The sequence below is a fragment of the Hippocampus bargibanti genome, linkage group LG22, assembly GCF_051943395.1.
Source record: "Hippocampus bargibanti isolate YZ-2025 linkage group LG22, ASM5194339v1, whole genome shotgun sequence".
NCBI classification, from domain to species: domain Eukaryota; kingdom Metazoa; phylum Chordata; class Actinopteri; order Syngnathiformes; family Syngnathidae; genus Hippocampus; species Hippocampus bargibanti.
The window spans coordinates 3542501-3561905 of NC_142755.1; the positions used below are offsets into that span (position 1 = coordinate 3542501).

At 42.6% G+C, this 19405-nt stretch overlaps 2 protein-coding genes and 1 pseudogene across 3 annotated transcripts in view; 1 reads left to right on the forward strand and 2 right to left on the reverse strand.

Annotated features, from left to right (window-relative positions):
• The window catches only part of LOC148881651 (uncharacterized), a 66968-nt gene extending 60497 nt beyond the window's left edge, over window positions 1-6471 (reverse strand). Inside the window, exons 1-3 of the mRNA XM_088989325.1 lie at window positions 6289-6471; window positions 4559-4622; window positions 2528-2651 (exon numbers count right to left, since the gene is read on the reverse strand). The gene's annotated coding sequence lies outside the window, so the exon portion shown is untranslated. The remainder of the gene's footprint in view (window positions 1-2527; window positions 2652-4558; window positions 4623-6288) is intronic.
• LOC148881652 (uncharacterized) lies at window positions 6463-10393 on the reverse strand (annotated as a pseudogene). The gene is made up of 3 exons (XR_016113772.1): window positions 8844-10393; window positions 8181-8681; window positions 6463-7562 (listed from the first exon to the last, which is right to left on the reverse strand). The product of XR_016113772.1 is annotated as an uncharacterized LOC148881652 (transcript).
• Window positions 10394-11568: 1175 nt separating this feature from the next.
• On the forward strand, window positions 11569-19374 carry prrt4b (proline rich transmembrane protein 4b). The gene is made up of 3 exons (XM_088988396.1): window positions 11569-12093; window positions 14705-15402; window positions 16923-19374. Exons 2-3 carry the CDS (start codon window positions 14751-14753, stop codon window positions 18896-18898), a joined length of 2628 nt encoding a protein of 875 aa, XP_088844522.1. The 5' UTR covers window positions 11569-12093; window positions 14705-14750; the 3' UTR covers window positions 18899-19374.
• Window positions 19375-19405: the final 31 nt, after the last annotated feature.

Below are 19405 nucleotides of genomic sequence, written 5' to 3' on the forward strand. Positions count from 1 at the left end.
ATTTTTGCTGGTATCCAGAATCATTTTCAATCAATCTCAATTTGTATGGATTATTTTATTTCATTGTTATTATTATTATTTTTTGCTGTTATCCAAAATCATTTTCAATCAATCTCAATTTTTATGGCTTTTTTATGTAATTTAATGTGTTTTTTTTGTTGGTATCTAGAATCATTTTCAATCAATCTCCATTTTTATGGATTATTTTATTTATTTATTTATTTTTGCTGGTATCCAAAATCATTTTCAATTCATCTTAATTTTTATGGCTTTTTTAATGTAATTATTTTAATGTTATTTTATTTTTGCTGGTATCCAGAGTCATTTTCAATCAATCTCAATTCTTACGGAAGCCATTATTATTATTATTATTATTATTATTATTATTATTATTATTATTATTATTATTATTATTATTATTATTATTACAGTAAAGTCTCGTTATATCGATATTCTCAGGAGTCGGAAAAAATATCGATCTAACCGGACTAACGATATATCCGATCCTGCGGCATGTCAATTTTCTCCTAGCGTTCATAGAAATAGTATTGTAATAAGCAGTACTATGGATATAACCCATATCGATATAACGAGACTTTACTGTATTAACAAAACCATCCTCACATTGAGCAAGTTAAACCCAAAACAAAGAATAATCTCCCTGGCTGAGGTAACTAATGCTATACATCAGCGGTGTTTAGCCCCCCCCACCAACTTTTCACCTCTTAAAACGTCCTCGTTTTCCCCCTCATCGGCTGTCCCGAGGCTAAAAAAGGAACATGAACTGTCGGGCTGCTCTCCGTCCGCTGCGTCTGTGTGTCATTCTGTCTGCATATTAATAGAAGCCAGATAAGCGAGCGATGAGCGGCGCACAAGACATATTGATCGGCGGGGAGCGGGGGTATAAAAGGGCACAAAGGGAGGAGTGGAAGGCCTTCCATCTGGAGGAAAGAAGAAGGTGATGACGCGCCATCCTTCACTTCATTGGGTAACCGCACGCAAATGAACAAGATGGAAAAGAGCAGGGTTGAAAATGGAAATTGGATAAGAGTAATTGGACAAGAGCGATAATGCTAATCCTACCCCCCCACCCATATGCAGAAATGGAATGTAATCCCTTTGGGTGGCTAATGTTTGGAACCACAATGCTTGTCATTTGCTAAAGTGTGTTTCGTGACGTATGGGGCACAATGTGGCGCCTAAAAAAAAAATCAAAAACAACACCTCACAGCCTAAAAAAAAAAATAAAAAATTGATGCAGGATCGACTTGAAACGACGAGGCACACTATTACGAATGCCGCCCCCACCCCTTCTTTATTTTCTCTTCTTGCTTCTCACCCAATTTAACATCTGTGCTTCAGTGCCCCCCTGCAACCAGTCCTTGTAAACAAAGCACACACTTGTGTCCTGACCTAAAAATGTCACTTGGTGATCCAACCGGAACATTCTTTTTTTTAATCTTGCAACATCAACTATTTAAGATAAACAAGGTTGCCGCATCCCCCCCCCCCTGATTACCAAACTCGCTTGGAATACTAAAAATGAGACGGTAGATGTCATAGCAAAGAAACGTTTTGTTTTGTCACTGAAATACTCAGAAAGATAAATAAATAAATGCAGAAATAAATAAGTAAATAAATAACCGCATAAATAAATAAGTAAATAAATGAGTGGATAAATAGATACATAAATAAATAAATAAATAAATAAATAAATAAATAAATGATAATAAAAATGATTGGGGGGTAACAACTGCCCAAAAAAACTAAGTCGAATACTAAGACCAGTTAACATTCAACTTCATGCAAGTACATATTTGAAATAATAATAATAATAATAATAATAATAATAATAATAATAATAATAATAATAATAATAATAATAATAACAAACATGCTCTGAATGATAATAAAAATGATTTGGCTAGGGTCAACAACTAAAACAACTAAACTAAAACTAAAAAACAACAACAAAACAACTAAAATAAATAAATACATTTAATACTGAGACTATTAAACATTAAATTTATTCGGGAATCAAAAAGTGTGACATAGAGCGCCATTCCTAAATTTATTCGGGTTTTGTGTTCTGTTTTTTTTTTATTTGTTTTGCAAGGGTGTCGATAAAGCGCTGGTCAGACCTCTGGCAAAGCGTTTGTCCATGTTAGCGCTTTATTACATCTTCAGCTGTTGTTAAAGCGCTATATAAATCAATATGTATTGTATTTTGTACAGTTGCCCCCATTTCAAGCTCAGATAACTCCAGACGCATATAATTTAAGAATGAACTCTTTTTTTCCCTGGTCAAAGAAGAGAGTCTAAGGTTTTGTTTTTTACGCTGAATTGAGTGTTTATGTAGTCCTAAAATCCAATATTCTGTGGGTCCTGCAATTTAAGTGAAAGTGACAAAAACCCTGGCACTGGAGTGGACACATTTTTGGCATATCGTCTGGCAGTGAATGAGTTAAAATAATAATAATAATAATAATAATAACAATAATAATCCTGTTCAGTTTCGATTCCTTACCTTAAACTCATGTAGACAAAATCGCTCACTGTTAATCTCGTCTTTTGGTTGTAGTGGTTGATCTTTGCTTTTTTTTTCTGGTTTTCAACTCTCCGTGCTTTCCTCTCACAACTTTCAGGCGTTCCTGAGAAAATGAGAACATACATGACTTTGTTATTCAGTCAGAAAGAGACGGAACAGAAGTTGTCACCTTTCGCGTTGTGCAAGGACGTTGCTGGACGATGACCGTTATTTTTTTTTTAATGTAATGGAAATAGTTGTATGCTTCAACAAGCACAATCAAGGCTTAATGTTCAATTTGCGCACCCTCCCCTTGTGCCAGTGCATTGGCATCTAACACACACATTCGTTGACGACCCCTGGGACACCCTTTCCACCCTGAGCCTTTTTTTTTTAATCCGGGCAACTAACAAGAAATAATTAACTTTTTTTTTTTAATTAATTAAAAATGTCGAGGGCAGAGAGCGAGCCTTAAAGATTGAATTGTGCACCATAAGCATTTAATGTTCAAGGTCCTTTCACAGGCTTCTGCCCTTTGAAAAATAAATAGATTGAAGACTATGTCAGGACTTTTTTAACACACAAAGAGCGAGCAGTAACATTTCAGGGATGGATTGTCTCGGAGACATTGTTCCAGGTATGATGTAAGACGGAAGGTAGCTGAATGTGTGATGTAATCATTCCTACAAGCCCCCAAAGGTAATCAGCATTCCTGCATTTCACTGTACTGTATGTCTTCAAGCAGTCAAGACTGGGGGGGGGGATTGGGGGGGGGGGTAGATGTACAGTAGACTCCTGAGCACTCCTGCCCCCTCGTGGTCATTTTCATGGGAGGGTCGCTAGTGCAAAAATAACGTCTGACAAGGCTTGTTTCTGCTCATTACACCACCTTTGCATTGCTTGGAGGCGTCTTAGATCTTTGCCTTCATTACTGTTCCAAAGTGAGAGCAAAAGAGGGGGGACTTATTAAAGTTGTTTATTTATAATCGCTAAAAATTGAGAGGTTTTTGAGAAATGGTAAGGAGAGAGAGCAGATTCTACGAAGAACCTTGTGTATGGATGTTTTTTAAATGCTCCGTTATAAGACATGGAATGTAATCACACGTTACATTTTTAATACAAAATGTCCGCTTGCACATGCTATCAACACAAACAGATGAGAATAATTTAATTCACTCATTCAAGTCACAGCTTATTTTTTAGCTAAATAAGAATAAGGAAAATATAAAGTTGACATGGCAGTATGGAAACCACATTTTTAAACACGGCAACGTGTGGATGTTGCGCTTTTCTGACCACCATTTTCAGAAACAGGAAGGGCGTCACAATGTACAAAAACACCACACATCCTCATTACAGAATTTTCTTTTTTGCTACAACCCAAAATGGTCGACTTATTGGTCGCCATCCATTAATTTTGAAGCGTTTAATACATTTCCAATTGTAAAAAATTACAGCATCAGTGTAATTACCGTCGCTGGCCAGCAGGTGGAGCAAATGGACCAGCGCTGACTTGAGGCTATTGCTAACGCATCAGATATGTATTTCAAAACACCATTTTCTATCAGGATAGCTCAACCGAGACCGCACAACAAACAGTGAAATACTGGCTAAAAATATATATTTTTGTCTCCCATTGACGGTGGTGAAATACATGCGTTTACCCTCGACTACGGTGTGCCGTATTGAGTCGTACAAGTCATTTCACAACACATTAAATTACATTCGAACGCTAGCATAGCATGGTTATTTTAACACTTATTACCTAAGTAAAATGCATCATTATCCAGCACTGCCACAGGTGGGAGGCACCGCGGCTGGTGAAACGTAGTTGTGATTATTAATGCGTTTTTTGTATGGCTAACTTTCACGAGGACGACTGACTGGCGAAACGAGGTGATTCGAGCTCTTATAGCTTATACAAAGTGTTGTGTGACGGTATAAACACTTAAAATAAATGAAAATATGCAAATATACATGTGCGTGCTTTTAAAAAACACATTACAGTGCTCAAATAAGTTGTTTACATACCGTCGCAAGGTGTCCATCCTCCGTTTAATTGGAAGCAGGCGTTGCATCGCGACTTCCGGCAAACCTTAAAAAGTGGGCGGGGCTTAGATTTTTAGCCAATCACATTGCAGTATTACCTTCGCGACATTTTGGGTTTGTACAAATGTTTGGGAACTGTTTTAAAATCCCTTAAAAAAACAATAAAGTGCTTAAAATGTCGTTTCTAACCAAGCAGCGGCGAGTTATCTAAGTAAATAATTAAAGTGGCAGTCTACATTTGTATCACGTGGGATTTTGAGTTATGACGAATTCAACCGAGCGAATCATTGTTGAACTCATCACGAAAACCCGGAAATGTGAATAATTGGTCACGTTATTATTAATTCAACGAAAGACGTTTTGGTACATTTGTTATCTAAAAGCTGCAACTTTCCTATCAGCAGGAAATAAATCAGTTAACGTCATAGCGTTAACGTCAATTTATACGTAATATAACTATGGCGGAATTAACGTGGTAGTACATAGTTCTGCCACACGTGGAAGGTATTTTACGTGTACGTATTGTACAGACCGTATACTGCTGTATTATGTACAGTATTTCAACTACGAATACTAATATATATGGCTTCGGAAAAAAACACACTAAAATATAAATAATAAGATTATATTTTAAACATTTCGACAATGTTGTATTCTGCATTTAATCTTGAATAAGTCATTACGCTACAACAATGCAAAATAAGTCAAACTGTTATGAAAAAAAATGACATAATAAAAGAAAAATCTCCCAAAAAAGAGCCCCCTCCTTACCCTATCTCCAAACTCTCTCTCTCTTTTTTCTCTCTCAGCCTGGGGTTTGAATTAATGTGCTGCTATTTTTAGCTCTCCCGTGTTTCCAGGGGAAACCTAATGACGCAATGACGTCAATGCAGGTCACCAGCAAGAAGCAGCAGCAGCAGCAGACTAGAGGAATTGAGTGTGCGGAGCTTCTTTTCTTTATTTCTTTCTTTTTTTTCATATTGCATCGAGGAAGAAGAGCAGAATGAAGAAGAATCAGGAAAACGAACGGTAGGCTTTAGTTGTGTGTGAGAGCGAGTGGTGGTCGCGTTGGCGGTGGAGGGGCGCATGCCCCCCTGCACTGCTGCTGCACGTCAGTGGGTACCGTTTAAATTCTTCCAGGGATTTTTTGGTTCCCCTCCTTAACGTCGCAAAACTGGTGACTGGGTGAGCATCTTTACCGATTTCGTCAAAACTGCATGAGCATTGTATTGCATTCATGTGAACGTTTGCGCGTGCACGTTACATGATGGCAACAAGTGCCGATTCATCCCCGTCGTTTTGCACGAGCGCGCACATACACTTGCTCGTGAACCCCCCCCAAAAAAAAATGTCACGCGTGGACGCTCAGTGTTTGTTTTCTGGGCGTTCACCGTTGCCGTCGTTCAGCACCGCGGACAGCTCACGTCGCGCGCGTCACCCGTGCACGCGCGCTACCGTCCTCCATGTCGATTTTAATGGAGAAATACACCATAATATATCCCCCAATCCGAGTTATTCTTGGCCCCTCCCCTCACGTATGACGCACATGCTGAGGTAAGTGTGGCGGGTGCCTCGCCGTGACGTCACGGCCACATAAAGCGATCAATTCACAGTATTTGTATCCTGGTTTGTGTCCCTAATAGTATGTCCTTTACAACTATAATATAGGACATATTAGATGGAAAAAGTGATCACGAAGCCAATAAACTTACCGTTGATCGCTACGTTGAAGTGACGTGACCAACAAATGGTTTCATTCGCCCCCCCCCCAAAAGGGCCACATGATGATGGCTGAAAGACACATGCGACAAAATACATTCAACATTGTTTGTCAAAGTTTAGCCGATAGAGGTATATGACGTAAAATGTAGTTTTATGGCGGGTGATGTATGACATAATAGACATAAGATTGTTATAAAAATATGATTCTGAAAGGCTGAAAATGGTTACACATTCAAAGGTAGATATTATGCAAACAAAAAAAATACTGTTTCCAAATATAATTCAACTCATAACAAAGACCAGATTAAAAGTTACAAAATGGTGTCCTTGCTTGATAAAGGACTATAGCAAAATGTTAATTAAATACTGTGTAAAATTCAACATACGTCACAAAACTAATCACCGAACGCAATTGACTCAAAATGTACTTTTTACTTCAACAGTCCAGGTGACGGCGGCGGCGAAGTTCCACAAGAACGAGAAGGGCTACAAAATGTGTCCTGTGTGGGTCTTTTTGCGGTCTGGGCTTGCTGTTCCTAAGATAGTAGCCAGGAAGCCCTTACCCCAAAAAGTATCTGCGCTGGACCAAAGCGCCAATGTGTGAACAAATAAACAATTAAAAAAATAATTAACAAAATATTTATATACATATATATGTTCATATTTTTTATTATATATATATGTCTGGAAATGTATTATAATAGTTTCCAGCATCTATGAGGGAAAAAGTGCCCTCCTGTGGACATTTTGGGAATTGCAACCACCCTACACTGTACAGGGAATAACATGACAATTAGGCATTCATTTCATGGACAATTATAATTAAAGTCAATGTGCAGTGTACTATAAACTAATTACATTGAGGATGAATTATGTCATAAAAAAATATGTATTCATTGTCCACTTGCAACAAGAAGAGGTGGGTTCAAAGTTAGTGAGTCTAAAAAGGCTTCCAGCGTGCGTCGGTACTCGTCCGGGTGGCAACGCATATGCGCGGCGTGCTTGGACACCTCCCACTTCCTGCTGTAGACGGCAACGCCTCTGCGCCGCCAACCGGCCAAAATGGCATCCAGGGCGACGGCGTCACACAAAGCGTCATCCTGGGAGGAAAAAAAGAGCGCCGGGGCCGTGACGGGGCTGTTGGCGAACACCCGGATGGCCCGCTGGTACACGTCGGCCGTGCTGCTTTTGAAGAGCCAGAAGTACAACATGGCCGTAGTCTTGATGATGCGCTCCAGGAGGGGTGCCAGAGTCCTGCCTAAACCTGGAAACAGAATATTTGAATCAAAATCAGCTCAATTTTTTTTTTTTTGATTAAGTCAGCTAAAAAACACCTACATTGAGAGGCCACAGTAACATTTAACCCATTCACTGCCAGACATGTGAAAAAAATGTGACCACTCCAGTGCCAGGGTATTTGTCATTGAATTTTGGGTTTTAGTACTACGTACATAAAGTACTACATAAAAATTCCATTCAGCGTAAAAAAAAACCTCAGACTCTCTTCTTTCATCCTAAAAAAAATGTTAAATCCTAAATTATATGGTTCTAGAGTTATGAGATTGAAATGAGGGCATATGTCCAAAATATAATGCAATACATACATATACAGCTGAAGCTATAAAAAAAGCGCTAACATGGAAAAAAGGGAAATGCTTCCCCCTTGTGGAAAGGGAAAAAACAAAACCTGAACAAATTTGGGAATGGCAGTGAATGAGTTAATAATTTTAAAATGCTAAAAATAAATATGCCTGTGAATAATGTTATGCTATTTGTGTTGCGTTCAAAGACACATTGTTTGAATGGGTTATAATAGCAACTGATCAAAGGTGTGACCCATTAGTTGTTAGCATTAAGCTAACAGCAGTTAAGCCTCACTCACCTGTGGCCATACGCTCCAGGGTTCCGACCACCACTGTCATAGACGTGCCCGACGACACGGCGGGAAAGCGTGGCATGCTTGGCGTGCCCGTGGGCCACGTGGACAAGCACCTGCGAGAAGGTGTAGCCCCCGATTGAAGAGGCGTACACCACAATGGGCCGCCTGGCTAATCCGGGCGCTTCCAGGACCTCCAACACCTCCAACCCGTAGTCCAACCCCCAACGAGGCCACAGAAAGTGCATGACGCCGCTCTGCACCAGCAGCACGTCCATGCCCCGCGTCAGGAAGGCGTCAAAGTACTTGGCCGCCGCCCCCGGGTGGGCCCCCAGCCACGAAAAGAACAGGAGGAGGGGTCGTGGCGAGGAGGCTTGTGATGGGGGAAGAGTGGCGGGAAGTGGGTCAGGGGTGGTGTGCGCCCGGCAGTAGGTGATGCCTCTGCTCATGGGCACGCTGGTGAACCTGCTGTCGGGTTGGGGTGTGGGCGCCCCGCTTGTAAACAGCCTATAGGGGAAAACAATGGAATAAAACATGGCTGACTGGACTACAATGCAGCATTGTAACATATTAGCATGACCTATTTTTTTACACCAGTACACAACATCTAAATAAAATGCCTTTATCAAAAATACATATGAATATAAAATGGATGGCGGTGTATATTACCCAGTGGTGAGCGGCAGGTTCCCCATGGCACGTCCGGTTCAGTATTTCGTCCTTGTCGTCCAGCCAATGGAGGAGAGTGAGCAGCCTGGATGGAAATTGAGCCGGCGACTCTCGCTACACCCCCTTACGATTCTTTTCCACGCATGCGCGCTCCTGCGCGCGTCCATAAAGTGTCAGTGCGCACGCGTAGGCTCCAATCGTTGAGTTAAACCAGTTAAAGGGGGAATGCAGCGTTTGATTTGTTGTCACCACGTTTTTATCCTCCTGTACATATCTCTGTTTTTATTTATAGTCAAACTAAGCCAGTGGAACAAGTTGTGACTGCCTGAGTCTAAATACAGAAACGTGAAGGTCAAAAAAGAAGGGCTTTTGACAAGCCGGAATGCGGCGGTGCCGTCAGGTGACTGCAATGCGCCCATTGGCCACACGGTGGAGACAGTGTCACGCTTATAATAATAAAATTTTATTTCAAGCGCCATTCAAAGCTCTCAAGGACACTTTACAGTCACAAGGATAGATACAACAATAAATAAAATACAATTATAAATAGAATAAAATGAAAAAAAAATATTATAAATATCAGGGTGAACGGCAGTCGTGACGTCAGTCATTTAAAAATCTGGATTTTGATGGATTTGTCATTGTAGTTTTTGATTGGCGAATTAGTAGACATCGATTTAAAAAAACATTTAATAAATGGGGGGGAAATAAAGATTAGTAGGTTGAATTGGGAAATTTACTTTATATCAGAATCATAGCCGAACAACAGAGGGCGCTATAATCAACGCTAAAAAGAGGTCATTTCAAGAAGACAAAATTAGGGGTCCACAAAACCTCCACCCCTTTTTAGACCCCTCACCTCCCCAACACACACCCCACCCACTCCACGTAGTGCTTTTCCTTTTTATTCATTGTTTTATGTGTGCGTGTGTGAATGAATTAAACTAGCTAGCTAGGTAACTTCCTATCTATTTGAGTTACTTCCGGGTTGAGTGAACACTGGCGCATGTGGCTGCCGCTGCTTACCCACAGAAAAGGTCATCATGTGACTGTAAAGTGACCTTGAGAGTTTTGAAATGCACTTATAAATGACATGTTTTTATTATTATTATTATTATTGTTTGTGCAGTTGTTCTGATGTAGACAAAAAAGGGCGCAATGGGGTATTGCATTACACAAGACGGTTCGCTATTTGGGATAATTGAAGATAACATAGTATGAACTACAACCACACACACACACACAAACATTAGAAACGGACTTCCTTGTTTGAGAACAACACAATATGTTGCGGCCATTAGCGGGCTATAAAAAGAGTCACACTTTCCACAGCGGCCTGCTAAACAATTCAACTTTCTCCGACGCTATTGTCACGCTCAAGTGGGATGTACGCACACACACACACACACACATATGCAACTCGTTGCGCATCCTACAGTGATTTCGAGTCATAAAGTCGCCAGTCAGACTGGAACCAAGGACATCATGTCCCCCAAAACTAGGCGAGACATGAGGGAGTTAACTGATAAAACAGGAATATGTGGCAAGGTGCACGTTATTTTGCAGTAATGGAATGGGATATGTGCATCCAAATAACCTTGGATGGTCACGAGGGTTTATTTAGGGGTAAAAATGCATTTAAAAAATGTAAACAAAAGCCCATATAAAATCTCATTATCATTCTGCATTAGACAGAAAACTACCAGTTATTTTGTCATTGAAATACACATTGTGCAGTAGAACCCAGTAAGCAAAAAAAATATATATATACAAAATAAAATGTTATTTAAAAATAAAAATGTATAGTTAATGATATAATTGTTAATTATATACGCAGTTTGAATCTATTTGATATTCTGTTTTGATTTTATTTTGATTTTTTAATGAATGTATCTGTGTTCATATGAACACATTCAGCGTAAATGGGTTAAAGAATTTTGTCAATACACATTTTAGACACGAAGAAAGGTATGTTTTTTTCTTCTTTTTTTGTTATTAATATTCCAATGATTGAGAAAGATTTGCTAATACAGGAAACATACTGCATATATATATATATATATATATATATATATATAACATTAACATTGCTATTTGGGGATAAATTTGGAATTTTATGGTGATAATTGAAGCATTATTCACAAGGAAATGAATGTGAAAAATAAATAAAAAATAACTTGGGCATGTTATATGGCAATTTTTTCATCGGTATTCATTTATAATGCAAAGACAAAGCAGAAGTGGGGATAAAAAAGGTCAATACAATTCGTGATACATATTTACGTATCCTGTGACTGTAAAGTGACCTTGAGTGTTTTGAAAGGCGCTTAGAAATGAAATGTATCATTATTATTATTTGTCCGTGCTATTGTTAAGACACTCCAAGTGTTCAGAATAGCAACGGGAGTCAAGGTCAAAGATGTCATGAAGCTTGCGATGAAGTGATTGGTGGGCCGGGGGAGGGGGTTGAAGAGCACCCGCCCAGGAAATTTTACTTCCCTGGTGTGGTTTTTCGACTGCCTGTTCCTATATTTGGGACATTCCAGTGGAATGCGGAGGATGGAGGGGGGGAGGTTGCGAATGGCCTGCAATATTTTAAATGCCACAAAGCAGAATGTAATGATTTGTTTATGTGTATAATAATAATAAATAATAATTCATTTAATTTATAAGCATGTTTCAAAATGTAGTTTACGTAGTGATTATTTTTTACTAAAATAAAAATAAATAAATAAAATAAGATACAAATGAAAGAGAGATGTGTACCTTTAAGAAAGCCAAGTGATTACTGTTCAATGTGATTTCTCAAAGCCATATTAAAATAAACAAACATTAATAATAATAAATAATGATAAATAATGATAAATTTCAATTATAAGCGTCTTTCAAAAAAGAAATGAGGCATTACCTATTTTATTGTTATTTTTTTACATAATTATAAAGACATTATAAAGCCATATGAAAAGATCAGTACTTAATTTTCCTTTTTTTTTTTTACTCCCCATAAAACGACCTTCAGCGAATGATCAATTTGCTCGCCGAGGTGTGCCCGAGTGTTTCGTCAAGAGAGGGAGGGGTGAGGATGGAGAGCGAGCGAGCGAGAGGGAGAGAAAGAGAGAGAGGGGGGGTTACAAGTCCATGCAGTCGGACTTACACGGACATACGAGAGAGAAAGAGACTCTCCTGCAGCACTCACACGCATTTGCTGAGGTGATTAAGAATTCTGCAGCTGATTCCAAAAGACGGCCAGGTAAGCCACTTGGGTTCGATTAGAAATAGTTTGGCATTCATCGCGACTGCTCAAGAATGCATGCGTGCATGTCAGCGAGGCGACAAAAGGTGCAGAAATACGAGGATTAGTATCAAGGCTGCGGGGAGCGCCTGGAGAGTGTTCGCCGGGGTGGGTTATAGCTGTCATTTCTTTTTTTTCTTTTGAGGTGGCTTTGAAGGAAATCAAGTTTTTTTTTTAGGTGGGGATGGGGCAAAGAGGTTAGAAGGCTTGGGCATCTGTTGAGAGGCGGCAGATTAGAACACTTAAGGAATTAATCTTCTTCCAATGCCCTTTTAAGTCACCAGGAAGTGGCGCACCGCAACATGACATGGCATCACAGAGGGGGGTGCTATTTCGGGACAAGATCGGCGGACACGCTCAACAGCAGCATTACAATACAATACATATTGATTTATGTAGCGCTTTAACAACAGTTGAATCTGTAACAAAGCGCTTAACATGGACAGCAATCATAAACAGCAAATAAAGCAGTCACAAAGATAGCACCAGGGAGTAATACTAAGATGAAGTCGACCGACTATGCCCATTCGTTGCTGATTTTGTTGACAAATGACGCTACCGTTGCTGATTTTGATGAAACAACTGTGGCAACCATTGACTTGGCGTGACCGAGGTGACCCGGGGTCATTTCACAAGTCTCAACGTACAACCCATCTAGGCACCAAATGTTCTCCAGGTCAAGGCCTGGGAACTAGGCGGGAAGTATTGTATTTTGTATTGTATTTTGTACATCAGCCCCCATTTCAAGCTTAGATAACTCCAGACCCATATAACTTAGGAATTAACTTCTTTTCTGATGAAAGAAGAGAGTCCAAGGTTGCTTACGCTGAATTGAATGTTTACGTAGTCCTAAAACTCAATATTCTGGTGGTCCTGGAATTCAAGTGACAATAACAAAAACCCTGGCACTGTAATGGACACATTTTTGCACATCTGGCAGTGAATGAGTTAATTTCCCAGATCGACTTCAAACCTCGTGTGTTACATTGCACATCAGCAAAGTGGCACTTCTTTGTGAAATACTGCTGTCAGGTTCATTAAGATAGTGGAGACGCGCACACATTGGAAAGACACGGGGGCTTGGGAGGGTTATTTGCACACTTAATGAAAGCGAGTCCAGCAGCAAACCCAAAGACAATAATACAGACGGCAGCGCAGTTGATTCAACCGGATTGAGAATGCGACAACGGCGTGTCAAAGGATGTCTGAGCTCAAACCCTGCGACGTGATTTGGCTTTGCTCTGCATTCAACCGTGATGGAAGGGAGGCCTGTGAATTCTCAACGGCTGCGCTTTTTTTATGGCTTCTTTTTTTATTGGGTCTGCTTCCTGTTATAGCAGACAATGCCTTGATGGAAAGGCTGAGGGAGGGCAAAAAAATGGCACTATGCAGTGGTGTCTTGGTGGCTGGCCAGTTAGCATGCGGCTACTTGGGAGTGACTCCTATTTTCTGACAAGATTGAGGAATGAGCGCAACATTTGTGGGCGCATAAATGTAATTCTTTTTCGCGGGTTGGAATTATGACAGGTTGCTGGAATTATTTAATTTAGCATAGCTAGCTTTCTACCTGGGGCTAGGTGACAAACATAAACATATGGCAGGTAGTAGAATACAGTGTAGAAAAAAGACCACTGAACTCATTCACTGCCATTCATGAATGTATTTGGGTATTTAAAATATGACATAGAGCGCCATTCCCGAATAAGATACCTTGCAAATCAATAAATAAATATGGACATCTCTCCTACTAGCATCTCCAACGCAAGATTCTGAAGTGTGTTGCATGTGTGGGCGCATCGGAGAAGCGTGTGTGGGAGCACAACAGCAAGATGCTCCCCCCCCACACACACATACAACCACCCCCTTAAGACATTCATCTGTACGATCTTTTCAAGTTTAAAAGTCATCCAAATGGTGTAGGTGGACCGCGTGCGTGCCAGAACCTGAATCGAAAATAACATCTATGCTTGGTTTGAATCTTGTACAGATGAGATTCTACAAGTAGGGTGTGTGGGAAGAAAGAGTTTAACCCCGCCCTTTGCCACCCCCCTCCTTCACAGTCATGCTGTGGTCCGGATTAAAGACTTGGAGCTCTTTTAATGGGGAATTAATGTTGTTACGGTTTGAATATTGGCATTTTCTCTCTAGCGAGGGCCACACAAGCACGAGATATTTAGAGCCGGCGGGTGGGAGTAAGAGAAAGGGTGAGTTGGGGGGGTTTGAGGGTGCAGATTGTTGTTCATGCAAGGTGGTGGGGGAGGAATTCCTATGGTCCCCTCATCTTTTCACCGAGGCAACAGTGCATTGACTTTGAGAAAAAAGGGGAGGTCGCTTAGCTAATTCATAAGCTATGGAAACCCCCCACGAAAGATTTTTTAGAAGGTAAAGAGTCATAAGCATCCAAAAGGAAACCACTAATTGAAGGAGTCCAAAAAAAACCTTAAGTGGGTTCTAGTAAGGCGGAAGATTTTGGGGCCTGCAATGTCCATCAGCACCAAAGCAGGGTTGGCAAATCAATGTGGCGTTCTAAAAACCTCACACGCACATCCTGTTTCTTCTTGTTTTCCAGATCATTTCTCAACATGTAATCAATTCACCAAACACTGCCCGGCAGCATGCTTCGCCTCCACCGGACCTTGGCCCTGTGCTTTTGGTGTGTCGTACTAGTTCGCAAGCACACCTTGGCCGATGAGGAGGGGGTCTGGGGACCGAAGCCTTTCAGGGAAAAGCCCCCCCAAAAGAAATACTGGTGGACACCGAGCCTGCCAAAGCTCCCGTCCCTTCCATCGCTGCCGTTTCGTTTACCTTTTTACCCCGCTGGAGGTCAAAGCGACACAACAGAGGTGAACGCAAACAGCAGTGAGGTGTCAGACCTAACCAATCGATCCGGATCCGGGGATGGGATGGCGTCTGAAGACTCTGCACTTCCAACCGCCACAGAGATCAGGACGCAAAGTCTTCCACGCGACAGCACGGACAATGGCGGCGTTGTTACAACCTCCGCAACACATATTGGGTATACTCAGAGTCCCACCAGCTCAGGCACGCCGAAACAAAATGAGACACAAACGAGGTCAACGACAATGTCCACGGAAATCCCAATTCATCCCGAACGGACATCAATCAACCCTGAAACGGGCACGACCTTAAACCCGACACCCCTCAACACCACAACAGAGAAAACACAAGACTTAGCAGAAAGTTTCAGCACCAGTTTACGGGTCACCACCCCCACCAGTGGAAAGGCGACTACCCCAAAAGCGCAAGGTAAACAAAGTTAAAGAAATCAATGGCAATTACAGTCGCAGAGGTGATCAATCAACAGGCAGCTGTCAAGGGTCCGCATAGAGATCGGATAGATCAATGGGCGTTCCTAACATACTAAAGATATTGTTGAGGAGCTCTACCCCCCACCTGTAGAGACCATATCTGCATTCTTAATGACCAGGATAAGACCCGCCTCCAGGCGCAGGCACATCCATTATGTTCATGTTCGAGATTAGCCTGAAAGTGGATCAGTCGATAATTCTAAACCCGGGTAGGGGTCTCGAAGCGACTCAGTAAAAACAAGAGGATGCAAAAGGTGAATGATTATATCTAGATGATTAAAAAATAGTGTAAACAAGGTCGGTGGGAATACCAATGCGACTGGGGCGGGAGGTAGCCGCACCACACAAGTGCCATGGATGATTGCGTTGCATAGAAGTGCAGGCCAAGCTGACCCATTTGACAGAACTGGGTTAAGATACACGGTCCATTCCACTTTCGAGTGCAGCATAGTAGCCAACTATTATTTGACGCACTTCACTCTGAAGCCACCCCAGAACTTAAACGTGTCATTTTTCACAGCTAAAAAAGATTCAATCCGATGATTAAGGTGCTCGGTGAAAATGAAGTTTAATCAAACACCATCAACAATTGAGAGACCAATGTCGCACTCACGCACCACAGCGATTATCGTCTTGCGATTTCCCCTCACGGGATGCGACAAATCCGACTCACAATGGAAATTGATCTCTGGTGAAATATGTGTCCCACTTTGCTAGGGGGACAGCTGTAACCCACTTCTTCTGCTCCAGAATAGCAAAAGTGATTCGTTCTCCAGAAATAGACGTTAAATGTGTCACTTGTTTTCGAGAAACCAAACCAATAGGCATAAGCAGGTAAATTTGGGATTCAAACCCCCAAAATGATACAGCAGTCCATTTTTTTAGACCACACACTGCAGATGTGACCGACCCGCTCCCACAGGAATGTGTCACATGACCAAAACTTAAATTATGCCATTTATTATAGCGTTGTGGTCCACCAATCCCGGTCCAGACCATCCGCAGACGGGCACTGACGTGAATGCAAAAGACAAGTCAGGTTTTCCATCGCTCCCTCCCCAGGGTGATATCCCGATGGCCCTGGAAAGCAAATATACGTACCCGTAATTGTTCTCAGTCGCACCTCTTTTATCAAGGTTTGTTTTTTTTTCCCTTTTGTGGCACTTCCTCCTGTGTGATGATGACATCAGCGCACTCCCAACAACCAAAACATGCAAAAACCGCACCCAACCTATTGACAACAGACTAAAAACAAAATGCCCAGCCCATCTATGAGAGTGTGACCCCCACGAGACCATACACAAAGGGACTAAGCAAATAAGCGATAAAAAGATGTGAGATCTGTCATAGGAAATCATCTGTGGGCCTAGTTACGCTCTAGTCTTTTAGATCTCTACACATTGTGTGTAAAATAACACAAAAGCATCCCACAATGTGTGCTGTTCTGATTTCTTTTAGTGACAACACCCAAGAGTTCACAAAACCTACAAACAGAGACCCAGATATCAGACCAGACGAGCAGCACAGTTACGCTCCTTCCAGACTGCAATAAAGAACACCCGGGGGCCTGCAACTTCTCAGGCGAATGGGGATTGTCCAGGTCATTGGACATGAAGCCGCAGCAGAACATCACAAACGCAAACCAGTCCAGCGGGTCTTCGGGGTTCTCCTCTCCACTCATGTTGGTTCCTTTATACACAGACTGGAACAGCGCGTTGGCTGCCTGGGGCCTGGCCTGGGAGGCGCACGTGTACGGGGCCGGTTGTGTCTTTGCGATGCTAACGCTGGCCTCTGCGCTCAATCTTCTCTGCTTGCCGCTGCGCTGCCCGTCGGGCTGCGGCTATTTTGCTCTGGTGAGCCTGTTTCTGCTGGCCGGTGGGGGCGCCAGATCTTTCTCGCTCCTGTACGATGCATACGGACACCAGGAACGCATGCCTTCCACCGAGGCCTCGTTCCTGCTACAGGAGGCACCGTTCCCATGCCTGACGGCGGCATTCGGTTTGGTTTTCCTTCTGTTGTCCATGCGCTCAAGGATGCAGCTCTCCTACTCGGCCTTCCAAAGACCCTGTTTCTTGGCTTGTTTGGTCACGTTGCACTTCGCCGCTGCCTTCGGTCCGGGGACCCTGCTCAGGTTTTACCAGCAGTGCCTGTTCCTGCCACTCATCTCCCGTGGAGCGTTTGTAGCCCTTGCCACCTTCCTGTCCACGGCTTACTTTGTGTTCTACGTCTACGTGCGAGCGGACTCCAAGCACATCTACCACCTGAACAACACTTCTCCAACACCGGCCGAGCGATATAACCGCTGCCCCTTCGCCGAGAGCCGCGACTGGAACCGTGCGGCTTTAACCGTTTGCCTTTCGGCGCTGTTTTGTTTAGCCTCCGCCGGGCTACAGTTGTACGCGATGCTCAATGCGGCGGGTGTCACCGGGGGAGAGGATGTCTTCCGCCCGTGGTGCTGGTGGACTTTTCAGTTAAGCTGCAGACTGTGCGAACTGGGCGTTTGCCTCACTTTGGTGGTGGTCGTGGCACAGCCGGTCTACTGCTCCAAGCAGCTAGCGTCCGCCGGAAGCTGCTGGACAGAACTGTTGGCATCGAAGGCGCCCACCCTTCCGGGGAACTGCCAGTGGATATTTGGCCAGCAGGAGAAACTTGCTATTGTGGACAGGGTTGGCCTCGGTGAAACGGAGAATCTTCCTCTTTACAGCCTGATGGACGATAGGCTCTCCTGCAGTCTAAACGGGCTGGACTTCCTGTACCACAGCAACCGCGGTCTGTCCTATCGAGATCTTGAGGTAGATTTGGACATGAAGGACTCACAGAAACTCAAAAATAGTGGTTGCGGGGAGCCGTCCGGTGGATCTTCATTTGCAAGTGACTCCACGACTGATCTGAGGCCGCCGTCGCCAATTAACCTCCGTCGCAGTATTGACGAGGCCCTCTTCAGCGAGGCTCTTTTCCCCATGAGTCTCTTCAACACAAACACGCCAACAGAGAGCAGGGACTTCATAATGAACAACCACTGTGCATTTCCCAGCTTCTGTGACACCGAATCAGATGATCCCGGACCTTACCGGACCTCTTCTTGCTCAGATGTTACTTTAAAAGCAGGTGAGATCATAGCCGGGGGTCCTCCATCTCCATCCGTATCTTCTAGCAGCTCGTCTCCCGAGCCCTGGAGGGGGAGCTCTTCATCCAGTTCTCAAAATCAAGCATCCGTTGGGGACTCATCCCTAGTCACCTGCCCAAGTCCGGAAGCACGTGCTCAGCAGCAGAGCGAACCACAGATGCAGTACCAAACGCTAGGCGCCAACTCGCAAGAGAGCCTGGACCTGGATATGTTGTCAGAAGCCGACCGATCCGTACAAGAGGAGTTTATGAGCGTTTGCAGACAAATCGATGCGGTCAGCATCTGCAGCGAAACCATCGATTTGTAATGGACTTGGTGCGAGGGAGGGATTTTTAAGGGTTCATTTTGAAAAGTTTTACGAGTGCATGGTATGCTAACACTGCCAAATAAGTATTCAGGCAGGGCATCATTAAATGGTTAGCATAGAAAGTCTATGCCGGTTTGAAGTGCCAAAAACAACAGGTGGTTTATGATTTTTTCTGGCCCTTTTTCTTCCTAGTAAGTAAAATACCTGTTTGTAAAGAATAGTTGAAATAAGAAATATCTAATCCGATGATGGATACTGATGGTCATGTTTTGGCTTTTGTGTATTACTTAGCGCTTATAAAATACTACTGAAGTTCAACACTTGCTTAAGCACAACATGCCGAGGCTACAAATGAGCAAGTGGTGCCCTCTGCTGGCCCGTCTTTTAAATGTTGAATGGATACCCCATTCTAAGTAATTTATATACATTATACAAACACGAAATGCACACAGTTTAAATAAAGAGACATTTGTAAACAAAAGAGGCCTTGCGGCTTTGTTCCCCCGA